A 13,466-nucleotide genomic window follows, 5' to 3' on the forward strand; every position below is an offset into this window, starting at 1 on the left:
ATTGACATTTTGATCACTGGCGAAAGTTTTAAATCAACAGTCATTGTTTACGCATAGTACCGATGAATTTTGCACATCGAGTAACCATTTTGTGAAATGTCGAAGCATTATCGCAATCTGATAAAGTGTTTTGCTATGGTTTTGCCTATGACGAACATTGTGCTCAATGACAAAGAGTTATGCAAAATGGTTAAATGGAGTCCAGCCTGTTTTGCCGACCGTCAAATAGTGATGCACATCGCCGATGGGTTATGCTGAATGACGCTTGTTCAAACTGATGCCGAAGTGGTTATTGCGATTGGCCATCGAACAACGCAAAAAGGTGTACATCTACCATATGATGCATTTGCATACAGCCCTGACATGTTGGACCTTGTGTTGGACCATGATAGGTTGTTTTTCAAAAGTGGTTTTGCTCCAAGTTCATTATCGAAGATATCACGTCAAACGTGAGTTTTGGCAGGTTCTCCGTCTGGCAAAGAAATTCCGAATTCCAATCGCATTTTTTATGCTCGGTATCTACCAAGGCCGTATATAGGTATCTACATGGAAATTGTCGGTCAATAAGAGCAGTCTATGATTATGTCACTCTATGCAGCTGTCACCCAATGTTTTTTTTACCACGGCACGGTGACGGGTGTCAACGAATTTTACGACAACTTCGCCTTCCAGTGTCACCAAGGTCATAATCGAGCAAGAGTCATAACCACTCTTCCATGGTAATTATGCATATTTACAATACAATGGAAGTTCAACACTCAACAGCATAACATCGCCACTCTTCTAATGCTAAGTTCCAAAACGCACGCATGGAATTAATTGAGAATAACTTGCATGCTAAAATTAGTCGACGTTCGATTTTCTGAAGTTCAGTTTTTGGCTTTTTCGCTTTCTAAAACGCGTGGTAAGTCGAAACACGTAATTGGAGCCAAACCACTTTTGAAAAAAAAAACTAGGCGCAAGACCACACTACATATAGGCGCAAGCTCGCCCTGCACAGTTCATAGGTACAGCCCCTTTCAGTCCCCCACCAACTCGCCTGTTAGTGCGTGAGCCAGACAGATGAGCGGCAGCCAGAGGCAGCGGCGACCGGACACCGCCATGGCGGCGACCTGTGTGGCCTCTTGTGACCTCGGACGACCTCTGATGAGCTATTGCGGCGCGTTGTGGGGCGTGGCTGGCGGTCGGCGATGCGAGAGGCGCGACACTGCAACTCATCCCATGTGATGTGCCGCAGTCGACTATCAAACCAGCCGGCTCTATCTCACTTTGTCAGCAAGAGGTGCGGCTGACCATTGATGATTCTATCAGCTCTCTTATGCTCCATTCCGACACTGGCGCCATTGTCCCCATTTGTGTCCAATGTCCATCCAAGGGTCACTGTCGTATATTTGTCCTCCCACTGATAACCTGAGTGTCGACACCCCGACAGTATGTCACCTGAGTGTCCCCCGAGACTTTCTGTCAGCTGAGTGTCCCCTCGACACCCTGACAATCTGTCACCTGAGTACATTCTGTCACATGAGTGTCCCTCGACAGTCACTGTCACCTGAGAGTCCCCCGGGCATTCACTGTCACCTGAGTGTCCCTCGACAGTCACTGTTACCTGGGTGTCCCGGCGATCACTCTCACCAGAGTGTCCCCCGGGCATTCAATGTCACCTGAGTGTCCCCCGGCAGTCACTGTCACCGGAGTGTTCTCCGACATTCTGTCACCTGAGTGTCCCCGGCGATCATTCTCACCAGATTGATCCCGGCGATCACTGTCACACGGGCGTCTACTCACCCCATTCCCCTCACCCCGTCCCCGTCCCCGTCCCCGTCCCCGTCACAGTCCCCCATCACATCACCCGTCTCCGTACAGTTTCCTACTACCACCCTGTCCCCGTATATACAGTCCCCGCCACCGTCCGTGTCACCGTCAGTCCCCTGTTACGAGTATATCCTTGCCCCGGACTCGTTTTGTCCGCTACTCCCCTTCCTGTTTCATTCTGGGTCACCTTTCCAGTCCTCTGCTACTGATTCTTAGCTCAGTTCCGCCTGGTTTTCATGTGTTTATAATCACAAGTGTGGCATCGCATTAAGTCTATGACTGGTGTCCCTCCTTGTCCATTTCATTATCCCACCTCTTCATGTTTTGTGAAAACATTTAGAGCTAGAAAAGTGCAATGCTTATCATATTATCATTTATTGCGTATAACAGCATTGTTACAATTCACGAGCTTTTACAACCATTACATGTATGTACAATAAAGCTTACTGCTTGCTCTAGCGCTTCCTTATCATCGGTGTTTGCACGTTCAGTGCGAGCCCACAATGGTACCCAGCACAATAACATGAAGCGTGGTAGTTACCTAAAAATAAATCATGGAAATATCGCGAGGCTTGCATCCGTCAGTGGATATTTTGCTGCGGTCGGCTTCATTCTTTGACCTGAGGTCACCATTCACCGATCGGTCACTGCGATCACCGAGCGGCTGAAGGTGGGTCACTGCGCACCATGGCTGGATTCCTTCTGGTCACTGCGTGGTCACGGCTAGCCGACTGCTCATTAGCAGCCCGAGCATCTCACATTACCGAACGGTCACCGCACGGTCGTCTCTGGGCCACTGTTCGGTCACTTCATTTCACTGGACATCACCGAGTCTCTGGTGACCTGCTGCTGACCTGCTCTCGGACCTGCTGACCCGGTCTCAGACGGGACCGGCTGAATGGTGGCAGTCCTGGCTCCTCAGTCAGTGGGCTGATCAGTAGGCGTTATAGAACTCCCGTCGCGGCGTCTGCTGCGGCTCGCTGCCCGGCCGGTCGACTGTATGCGCCCGCGGGATGGCTCCCTGGTACAGCCGGTCGTAGCCCTCAGGCTCGGGGACGGGTGCGGGTGCGGGCGCGCGCCGCCGGCCGACCGGTCGTTCCACCAGCTCGGTGGTGTCCGTGTCGGCCGGCCGGTAGCCGGCGTTCACCCGGCCCGTGACGGTCGGCCGGGGCCGCCGGCGACGCGGCGGGGTGCGCACGGAACGGTGCACCGTCAGTGCTACTCCCACCAGTGTGCCCACGGCCAGTAAACAGCTGAGGGTGATGAGAGCGATCACAAACGGAGAGCTGAGAGCCAGCGAGGGCAGCGGCGTCGGCGTCGGGTTGACGATGTTGTCGATAATGTCGTCGGCCTTGTCGACGGACTTCTCAGCGTTCTTAATAGACACCTGTACCGAATTCTTCTGGTCATCCGTAAACTGAGTCTGATTGTTTTTGACACAGTCGACTGTATTGTTGACTTTGGTTGTGCTGTCAACGAGCGCATCCCGCGTTTCCTCTGTAAACTCTTCATGGGCAACCTTTGCCAGGGCCTGGCTGGCATTGTTCAGTATCTCATTCACCTCGTTTGGTGTCGGACAGTCGTTGTCGGACTCCGCTACCCGATACAGCAAATTTTGCATATGAGATACTCGCGCAGCTTGCATGGCAGCTGACTGTGGTTCAGTAGTGGGAGGGTTCGTGGAAGACGGGTTGGGTGGTTCAGTAGTGGGAGGGTTCGTGGAAGACGGGTTGGGTGGTTCAGTAGTGGGAGGGTTCGTGGAAGACGGGTTGGGTGGTTCAGTAGTGGGAGGGATCGTGGAAGACGGGTTGGGTGGTTCAGTAGTGGGAGGGTTCGTGGAAGACGGGTTGGGTGGTTCAGTAGTGGGAGGGTTCGTGGAAGACGGGTTGGGTGGTTCAGTAGTGGGAGGGTTCGTGGAAGACGGGTTGGGTGGTTCAGTAGTGGGAGGGTTCGTGGAAGACGGGTTGGGTGGTTCAGTAGTGGGAGGGTTCGTGGAAGACGGGTTAGGTGGTTCAGTAGTGGGAGGGTTCGTGGAAGACGGGTTGGGTGGTTCAGTAGTGGGAGGGTTCGTGGAAGACGGGCTGGGTGGTTCAGTAGTGGGAGGGTTCGTGGAAGACGGGTTGGGTGGTTCAGTAGTGGGAGGGTTCGTGGAAGACGGGTTGGGTGGTTCAGTAGTGGGAGGGTTCGTGGAAGACGGGTTGGGTGGTTCAGTAGTGGGAGGGTTCGTGGAAGACGGGTTGGGTGGTTCAGTAGTGGGAGGGTTCGTGGAAGACGGGTTGGGTGTTTCAGTAGTGGGAGGGTTCGTGGAAGACGGTTTGGGTGGTTCAGTAGTGGGAGGGTTCGTGGAAGACGGGTTGGGTGGTTCAGTAGTGGGAGGGTTCGTGGAAGACGGGTTGGGTGGTTCAGTAGTGGGAGGGTTCGTGGAAGACGGGTTGGGTGGTTCAGTAGTGGGAGGGTTCGTGGAAGACGGGTTGGGTGGTTCAGTAGTGGGAGGGTTCGTGGAAGACGGGTTGGGTGGTTCAGTAGTGGGAGGGTTCGTGGAAGACGGGTTGGGTGGTTCGGTAGTGGGAGGGTTCGTGGAAGACGGGTTGGGTGGTTCAGTAGTGGGAGGGTTCGTGGAAGACGGGTTGGGTGGTTCAGTAGTGGGAGGGTTCGTGGAAGACGGGTTGGGTGGTTCAGTAGTGGGAGGGTTCGTGGAAGACGGGTTGGGTGGTTCAGTAGTGGGAGGGTTCGTGGAAGACGGGTTGGGTGGTTCAGTAGTGGGAGGGTTCGTGGAAGACGGGTTGGGTGGTTCAGTAGTGGGAGGGTTCGTGGAAGACGGGTTGGGTGGTTCAGTAGTGGGAGGGTTCGTGGAAGACGGGTTGGGTGGTTCAGTAGTGGGAGGGTTCGTGGAAGACGGGTTGGGTGGTTCAGTAGTGGGAGGGTTCGTGGAAGACGGGTTGGGTGGTTCAGTAGTGGGAGGGTTCGTGGAAGACGGGTTGGGTGGTTCAGTAGTGGGAGGGTTTGTGGAAGATGGGTTGGGTGGTTCAGTAGTGGGAGGGTTCGTGGAAGACGGGTTGGGTGGTTCAGTAGTGGGAGGGTTCGTGGAAGACGGGTTGGGTGGTTCAGTAGTGGGAGGGTTCGTGGAAGACGGGTTGGGTGGTTCAGGAGTGGGTGACGAAGTGGTTGGCATGGGCGTGGAAGCTGTCTGAGAGGTCGAAGCAGTGGTTGCAGCGCTGGTTGACGATGGTAGCACGATGGTGCTGGCCTCTTGCACCGCTGTGTCCAGCTGCTCCAACGAGGAGGACAGCACCTGGACCTGTCGGTTGATGTCTTCGAACAGCGTGCTCGGAGTCAGCGTTGGCCGCTCCGCCTGAGCCGGTCGTGGCACGGCGGCACCTGTGACAGTCGGAATGGACGCCGTCAGAGATGGACGGACTCCGGGGGAACGCACGGAATGGCTCCAAAGGAACGAACGGCCGGCTGTGAGGGCGGGATGGGCCAGCTTGGAGGATGGGAATGGCTGGCTGGAATGGCGTGATGGGCCGGCTGGGAGGGAGGGACGGGCCGGCTGGGAGGGAGGGACGGGCCTGTATGGAGGGAAGGACGGACAGTATGAAGGGAGGGACGTGCTTGTAGGGAGGGAAGGCTGGCCGGATGGGAGGGAGCACTGGCCGGCTGGGAGGGAGGGATGGTCCAGTATAGTGGAAGGGATGGACCAGTATGGAGGGAGGGACACGTTTGTATGGAGGGAAGGCGGAGCGGATGGGAGGGAGGGATGGTCCAGTATAGTGGAAGGGATGGACCAGTATGGAGGGAGGGACACGTTTGTATGGAGGGAAGGTTGGGAGGGAGGACTGGCCGGCTGGGAGGGAGTGACAGACATATACGGACATACGAATAGACCTAAACAACTTCCTAATGCATCAGTATCAGCTGACGGTGTACATACGTAAGCACGACTATGTTACACGTCACTATGAAGGGTCGCCGAGGCTGTGCTTTCAGAGGGATGGCCGCACATTCAGGTCTTATTACACGGTAAGTCTGAGGGTAGTGGGCGCAGGCAGGTGGCAGGCTTGGCGACTCTGCACGCGCCGAGTTAGCGCTGTTGTGTGAGCCCGTGGCCGGAGGTTGGAGACTGGTATAGCAGGTTTAGTTTATGAATGACATTTCATGATGGCCAATTTGAATGCTATTACAGAGAGAACGAATTGAGATACCACAAAATGCACACAGCCCTGACATGTTGGACCACTAGGCGCTAGATCACGTAAGCCCGCCCTGCCCACAGCCCCTATTATCCCCCACCAACTCGCCTGTTTGGGCGTACACCAGACAGATGAGGGCTACACGGAGGTAGCGGCGACTGGACACCGCCATGGCGGCCACCTGTGTGACCTCTTGTGACCTCGGACGACCTCTGATGACCTGTTGCGGGGCGGGGCGGAGCTGGCGGTCGGCGGCGCGGACGGCTCGACACTGCGGCAGCCGTCCGCAGTCGACTATCAGGCCGGCCGGCACTATCTAACTTCAGTCAGAGGCTCGGCCGACCTCACTATCAGCTCCCAGGCTCGGCCCTTACCGGGGCCGTACTGACGCTGACGCTACTGTTACCTGGGTCGCCCCCGAGACGGGCACTGCCACATAACTAAGTGTCTCCCGACGGTCACTGCCACATAAGTGTCTCCCGACGGTCACTGCCACATAAGTGTCTCCCGGCGGTCGCTGGCGCATAGGTGTCCCGCTGGCGGCTACTATCACATAAGTGTCTCCCGGCGGGTACTTCATATGGGTGTCCCTCCTGCGGTCACTGTCACCTGAGTGTTCTCCGGGGGCGGTTACTGTCACCTGAGTGTTTCCCGGGCGGTTACTGTCACCTGAGTGTTCCCCGGGCGGTTACTGCCACATCAGTGTCCTCCGGAGTGTCCCCCGCCGGTCACTGTCATCCCAAATGTCTACCGCTATCGTTTGGGCGACCCCTTACTACAGCTTAACATGAAGTGTAAAGTAACTAGGAGCAGTAATTGTGCATGCAGTTTGTGTGCAGAAAAGTACACTTAGTCGCACTAAATGGCAAGTGTACCAAATAAATGGCAAGCACTAAATGGCCAAAAAGACACCGTACTCGTAAGTGTGCACTGAAATTAGATCATTATTATGTCAATTGTCAACGCTACGTGTCCCTAATTTGATTTAAAAACTTTAATTCATGCCAATTAAGTGAACATCTTACGCTTCTGATAATGATAAAGCTTCATGTAAACTGCACTGCACCCGGTGGGGCAAACCGATTAGGACGATCGAGGTACAACCCTGTCGACGGGCATAGCTGCCCCACTTCAGTTCGTGGTTCGATAACTGCTGCTGATCGAAGTGCCATAATCTGTCAGTGAGCTTAGCAGTTATTGTTCGCAGCAAGAGGTGCCGACTCGGACATCTAGTGAATCCAGCTGATGATTGAGTTCCACATTCTTCCATCATTGTTCCGTGATGTAAATTATGACACTGACGCTGACACGTCACACATTCGAAGTGACGTGCACGCGCCAGCTCATTCGATGTGCCGCCCACTTAGTTGACGAACATGGACTACGAGCTTATATGTCACCTGCGTCACTCCCGAACCAATGACGTCATCAACTATCGTGGTCACACGGTGTGATACTACGTCATTGTTGATGGCGTAGCCTTTATAAAAGAGTAATATTTCCGCGAGTTCACTTTTTAGATAAGTGGCGTTGAATCGCGTAACATTGGGACTCCTAATCACGATCACATTGCCACACATGCAGTTTCACCGCCAGCGATGCGTCGTGTTGATAAACCCACTCGATTCGAGAACCCTCTCAGGTCTTCGAGCCTCGTGTTTGTAATACGATACACACGCTCGCACGCACGGCTGACCAATACGACTGCCATCTAGCCCTGAGCCCTGCCCTCAGGGTGAGCTCTCACATCTCTTCTGACCAGAGTCGCCCATGACATCTGACATACTGGGTCTACGGGGTGACCCTACGTGATGAAGGTTACCCTGATGCCAAGATCACTGACCGCACGATGATCTTGGCAGTTGACCTCTAGCTGCAGGGTGACATTGATAAGTGACCTCTGACTTCTGCCCTCAGGATGACCTTGGTAACTGACCTTTGACCTCTGACCCCTATCCGCAGATTGACGTTGTAGCTAACTTCTGACCTCTACCCGCAGCTTGACCTTGGTAACTGACCTCTGACCCCTGCCCTCAGGGTGACCTTGGTAACTGACCTCTGACCCCGCTAGCAGAGTGACCCTGGTAACTGACCTCTGACCTCTACCCGCAGCTTGACCTTGGTAACTGACCTCTGACCCCTGCCCTCAGGGTGACCTGGGTAACTGACCTCTGACCCCTGCCCTCAGGGTGACCTGGGTGAAGCCAATGAGGACGTGACGCAGCACGTGGTTGTGATTGGCGCCGGCGCGCCCAAGTGGGCCTGGCTCATGTCCCGCCTGGTGGCCTTTACATCCGAGGGCAGCGTGCTCATCTTCGTCACCAGGAAGGTCAGTGATCCTGTGACGCCAGGTAACTGATGTAACTCCTACCGTGACGTCAGTTTTTAGCGACAGTCATCGTCAAATCTGCGGTTAGATCACAAACGTACACCTGTTAGATCACAAATCTGCGGTTAGATCACAAACGTACACCTGTCAGTCTCGTGTGTTTTTTGCCTCTCAATTATTTGGCCCTATGCCCAAGAGCGTCATGATTGTAACTACTCTTCCAGTCTCTTAGTCCGTGTTTGTTATTATTAGTATTCTGAAATACCAGCTCATTTTTGATGAGTTTATCAGTTGCCAATTCAAGACTTTATGCTCTATATTTCTTCTTGCTTTGTTCGCTCATTTCTCGCTAAGTCTCATCATAGACGCAATAAATCGAGTGCAAAGCCACATCCCAAAAACCGAGTCATGATGCGGAGCTGGTTGGACTTTGATGCAGACCGGGACGGCCTTCCACCGGCTATCGCCGGGGTCGTTGTGATATCCTCAGCGACTCTGTCATACCTCTGTTTGCTCGGCTATGACGTAGGTGTTTCACCTGCTATCATTGACAGCAAACAGTATGGATTTATGCCGGCTATCATGAGCTATGAGTAGGGTACCAACGGCCGTCTCGATCCGGGTCTATTGCACTGCAATAGTCAGCGGATTATAAACCGGATGTTGCGTCTTGGCAAAGTCCTGACTGTTGTCAAACTGGATGTCTTTTTCTGTCTTATAATTATTTGATACGCTGGCCGATTTGTTGCATATGAGCCGAGTTCTGGCTGTCCCGCCCCATTCCCCCCTGTCATGCATGCACGAAACGATAATGCGTTTGTGTCGATGAATGTGTCGATAGGCGAACAGTGAAGAGCTGGCCAATAACCTGAGGAAGCAGGACTTCAAACTGGAGCTGATTCATGGAGACATTGATCAGGTAAGCGATGATGTGTTGCAGTCATGAGACATGCTATGGCACAATGAGAGATGCTAAGCTAGCGCTAGTCACCATCAAGTGTAAATCCTGTTCGATAGTGATTGCTGCATTTTGTAAGAAAACGCCAGAAAATAGCACAAACCTCATGGTGACGCATCATTGCGTGGTCATCATTTTGGTCCCGTAGCTCAGTTGGTAGAGCGTTGGACTCCGCGTGGTGAGAGCACGCGTTCCCGGTTATAACAGTCCGGGTTCGAAGCGCGACGGGCGCTTAACATTTATGGGCCTCCTGACAGGTATGGTTGCGGTTGGTGGCAGGCCGTAGCCAGGCGAAGTCAGTGAGGGGACCGGCCGTGCGCGGCTATGTGCGCACGTTAAACTTCGGGCTCTAAATTCTGCCATAGAACTGGAATTGCGCGATCGGAGGGTAGAGGGCAGGGTCACCGCAATAAGCTTCGCTTAGTGGTGGCTCTGTCCTTGTGAATCCTTCCTATCAAAAGGTTCGGACTAAATTTATATAAAAAAATATCGAACCGGCGGAGAGTTTTTAATGCGCTCACTTCGTTAGTCGTATTGTATTCACTTGTCTGATTATCTCGTTTAATGCCGTCAGTAGCCACTTTGTTGTGTGCTTATAATAGACAGCCGTTCTGGGACCTAGTCTGCCATCTGACCACTCTGACAGCTAACCCGATCTGACCTGATCTGACCCGAGCTGACTTTCTCTGCCCTGTGTGCCCAGTCGGAGCGGAATCGAATCATCACAGCGTTCAAGCAGAAGTCGGTGCCGATCCTGGTTGCCACAGACGTGGCGGCCCGAGGTCTCGACATCCCGCATATTCGTACAGTCGTAAACTATGACGTGGCGCGGGATATTGACACGCACACGCACCGTATCGGCCGAACAGGTAACTACGACGGGTGGTTGAGGGATAAAGGGGATGGCGTGGGCGAGATTGATATACCCGCTCTTTTTATACGCCAATAGGGTTTCTTAGTTGACTTTAGAGCACTATGTTGTTTTTTTTATCAATATTGTTGAAGGGTTTAGTATTCACTAAGATCCCTACGTAATTCTTTGATACGTAAGCACGAGCAATTTACTCACTCGCAGTAGTTTTTTTATAGTGGGGCGCCTACGTCAGTACCTGACACTAATAGTGATCCACCTATATTATCATTGAGTGTTACCATTGATAACAGTTACTTACGTCACTTGTAATCTGATCGACTGACCCCTGCACCCTCCCGTCTACCCCACAGGTCGAGCCGGCCAGAAGGGATCGGCCTACACTCTCATCACGACCAAGGACAAGGACTTTGCCGGCCACCTGGTGCGAAACCTGGAGGGCGCTGGCCAGGACGTGCCTGAGCAACTGATGGAGCTGGCAATGCAGGTGCGCGGATGGGGAACGGCAGAGCCGCTGGTGGCGGAATATGATCAGCTCTCACTGGGGACGGCAGTTTCTACTGTGGGCTGAGCATATCGCGGGGGATAGAGACACTGACAGCGCACCACTTTGTGTGCCGTATAGTGGCGGGGACAGTGGAGCATAGGGTCATTCTAAACCTAATTTACCTGTGTGATGCATATACGAGTATGGCGGGAGGGGGGGGGGGGCAGGAAAATGATTGAAACTTGGCGTACGGAGAGAAGAGGCGGTAGCCACCGTGAGGCGCGGTGCCTGTAGATTTCTGGAGACTTCTCGAGAGACTCCCGCTCGACAGCGAGATAGCAGACCGGCTTATCTGTTTGCCGACTTGTCCTATCTGGCTACCAGCCGAGGTGACGAGAGCTGTTGATTCAGTGAAGTTCAGCGTAAAATGGAGCCGACTATCTATCTGACGTGTCGTTTTTATAAGTGCCATTCAAAGGTACAAATTCCGGTACGGTCTAGTTATGAAGAAACTAAACTAGCTAAAATTACCTAAGATATCTAAATTTATTTCATTTTTTAAGTCAAAATGAAGTAAACGATGAATTAAATAAATTGGTTCACTGAATTAAGCCGAGCTTCCGCCGAATGCCTGTCCCTGATTCTCTTTTTATCTATCATGGCACAGGAACATGGATGTTTACATTCTCTGCCATCTCCCCCTGGTGTTATGCAGTTATGCACACTCGTAACACCCACCCCTTTATTTCTCCCAACTCCCCATTGAGCGCCTGGCAACATCCTGTGGCTATTTTCAGAACGCCTGGTTCCGCAAGTCACGCTTCAAGTCAGGCGAAGGCAAGAACTTGAACGTGGGAGGTCGCGGCCTGGGCTACCGCGAGCGGCCCGGCCTGGCAGCGCCCTCAGAACCCACAGAGGTAAGATGGGGAAAAGGGAGGGGGAGGAAGGGGACCCACCATAGGTAAGCTGGGGGAAAGGGGACACTAGGGTATGAATAACTGAGCTCTATCTAACGGGCAGTCATAAGGCCAAGTCCGCTGGTGGGACTTTTTGTAGTTCATTACTCATTTGTGTTAGTCAAGCAAACAGTTCTCATAATTCTCAGACTGAATGTACGTAACCGTGCTGCGTTTTTTACCTCCCTTGTCGCTGGGAACAGCGTGACCGTTCAGGGTACAACTATCCACGGAATGTTCAGTGCCTAATCAACAGATAACCAACTGCGCTTGTGTTTTGGTTATGTGGTATGCACTATGCGCCGTGACTGTTGCCCATGTGAGTGAATTAGGGAACGGTTAGTGGTCTGACCGTTTGCAGGTGTATAATATGATAGAGGTCTGACTGCTGCAGTGTGTATGATTATGCAATGGCAATATACATACGGTAATATGGTAGTCGTGGTCTGTCCCGTCCGACCGATCTGGTTTATATGATACGCTGCACTGGCCTGACAGTTGGCCCCGTTTTACACGGTGATCTAATCTGCCCCGTGCCCCCTCAGCCGGCGCCTCTGCTCGGTAACTAACCTGTCCCCCGTTCCCCTCAGCCGGCCGCGGCGCCTGTGGGCGGTACGTATGGCGCCCCGGCGGCCGAACAAGTGCACCAGGCCGGACCACCGGACAGTAACGCACCCAGCGGCCGCGGTCCGGCCAGCGAGCGGCTCTCGGCCATGAAACAGGCCTTCAAGGCACAGTACATGTCAACGGTGAGTCAGAGAGGGGAGAGGGATAGTCGGCTGGCACGTTAGACTTGCTTTTGACTGTGATATGCCGTATACCCGTTTGATTGTGATATGGGTCCACAGTTGGGTTCACTACATATGGGTCTGTACCAGTCGCACTTCCTAACACCTCTAAACTCCTCCAAGAGCAAGATAGAGGAGGTTGGAGCAGGGCCCTCCTTGGCTTTGTAGAGGCTGGAGCTGCCACTGGAACATGGAAGCAATCTTGGAGGAGTTTAGAGGTGTTAAAAAGTGCGACTGGAACAGACCCTATGACTATGAATGTATGATGAGGGGGCAAATGTGCCGAGCCATTGTCATGCTCCTTTCCTAACTCCAATAGTTTTTCCCTCTTTCTGACGTGTCCTCCTTTCCCCGCAGTTCACGGCCGCGAAGGACACCTCCTGGCAAAAGACCAACTACCCCGGCTTCGTGTCGACGGGCACCGGCGGTGCGTCGGCGTCCACCGACCAGTCGTCGATCGACGGGGAGCAGCCCAAACGACGGAAAAAGAGCCGCTGGGAGTGAGGGGCGCCGACGCTGCAGAGACGGACAGGTCCCGTGTGGAGACGGGCGGGAACGACTGATAGTCCAGGAGGGACGGATTTGCACATCGGACGGGTGGGACTGTGTGGCTGGATGGAGAAGGGAAGCGGTGCCTAGAAACGTCGGTAAGCGTGGGAGATAGTCGCACTCCCGCGCTGCTAGCGAGCCTGACGGAAAAGAGCGTGCTCTCAGAGGGTCGAAGCGACTCCTGGGTCGAACCCGGTGAGAAGAAACCGCCCCCGGCTGGCTTCATCCCTAAGCTACAGTTAACGGCCTGTTTAAGGCTTGGTCCGCAATTAATGCCCGATAGAGGACTGAATACGGTCCCACGCTCTGCGTGCTGGACAAGTTGCCTGTCGTGTTGTGCAGACTATTTGTATAGTCGTGTGGGTTAATCAACGTTCATCGAGGCTCTGCGTGCTGTTGCTTCAGAGGTTGTCTCGTGGATAACTTCTACACGAGCGAGACCCGCTCCCTGTAACTGGAACGCCTAGTGCGGGAGCCAATACACATCGCACTTCCATCCCAGCTGACTTGTTTGGTGGGAAAATGT

The 13,466-nt window shown here is 53.5% G+C and overlaps 2 protein-coding genes across 4 annotated transcripts in view; one reads left to right on the forward strand and one right to left on the reverse strand.

The window, feature by feature from the left end:
• The window catches only part of LOC122369586 (ATP-dependent RNA helicase DDX42-like), a 68,374-nt gene extending 54,933 nt beyond the window's left edge, over positions 1 to 13,441 (forward strand). For both annotated transcript variants that reach the window (XM_043344435.1, XM_043344434.1), the window contains exons 12-18: positions 8,191 to 8,331; positions 9,173 to 9,250; positions 9,993 to 10,158; positions 10,514 to 10,647; positions 11,445 to 11,564; positions 12,194 to 12,352; positions 12,749 to 13,441. In XM_043344435.1, the coding sequence (XP_043200370.1) occupies positions 8,191 to 8,331; positions 9,173 to 9,250; positions 9,993 to 10,158; positions 10,514 to 10,647; positions 11,445 to 11,564; positions 12,194 to 12,352; positions 12,749 to 12,895 (945 nt within the window). In that variant the 3' untranslated portion in view covers positions 12,896 to 13,441. The remainder of the gene's footprint in view (positions 1 to 8,190; positions 8,332 to 9,172; positions 9,251 to 9,992; positions 10,159 to 10,513; positions 10,648 to 11,444; positions 11,565 to 12,193; positions 12,353 to 12,748) is intronic.
• On the reverse strand, positions 2,172 to 6,429 carry LOC122369585 (mucin-2-like). 2 transcript variants are annotated; one of them, XM_043344433.1, is made up of 3 exons: positions 6,111 to 6,429; positions 3,897 to 5,190; positions 2,172 to 3,428 (listed from the first exon to the last, which is right to left on the reverse strand). In XM_043344433.1, the coding sequence occupies exons 1-3, from the start codon at positions 6,172 to 6,174 to the stop codon at positions 2,747 to 2,749; spliced, it is 2,040 nt and encodes a 679-aa protein (XP_043200368.1). In that variant the 5' UTR covers positions 6,175 to 6,429; the 3' UTR covers positions 2,172 to 2,746. The 2 variants fall into 2 exon arrangements, with proteins under 2 accessions (XP_043200368.1, XP_043200367.1); XM_043344432.1 differs by having other exon boundaries at positions 2,172 to 5,190.
• Positions 13,442 to 13,466: the final 25 nt, after the last annotated feature.

This window comes from Amphibalanus amphitrite, unplaced genomic scaffold, assembly GCF_019059575.1.
Source record: "Amphibalanus amphitrite isolate SeventyFive unplaced genomic scaffold, NRLGWU_Aamphi_draft 001052F_arrow, whole genome shotgun sequence".
NCBI classification, from domain to species: domain Eukaryota; kingdom Metazoa; phylum Arthropoda; class Thecostraca; order Balanomorpha; family Balanidae; genus Amphibalanus; species Amphibalanus amphitrite.

Excerpts from the sequence above, each read along its gene's own strand:
- LOC122369585 (XM_043344432.1), bottom strand. The coding sequence starts at position 6,174 with ATGGCGGTGTCCAGTCGCCGCTACCTCCGTGTAGCCCTCATCTGTCTG. Across the intron at positions 5,191-6,110 it reads TCTGGTGTACGCCCAAACAG|GTGCCGCCGTGCCACGACCG; the intron begins GCGAGTTGGTGG and ends CGACTGTCACAG.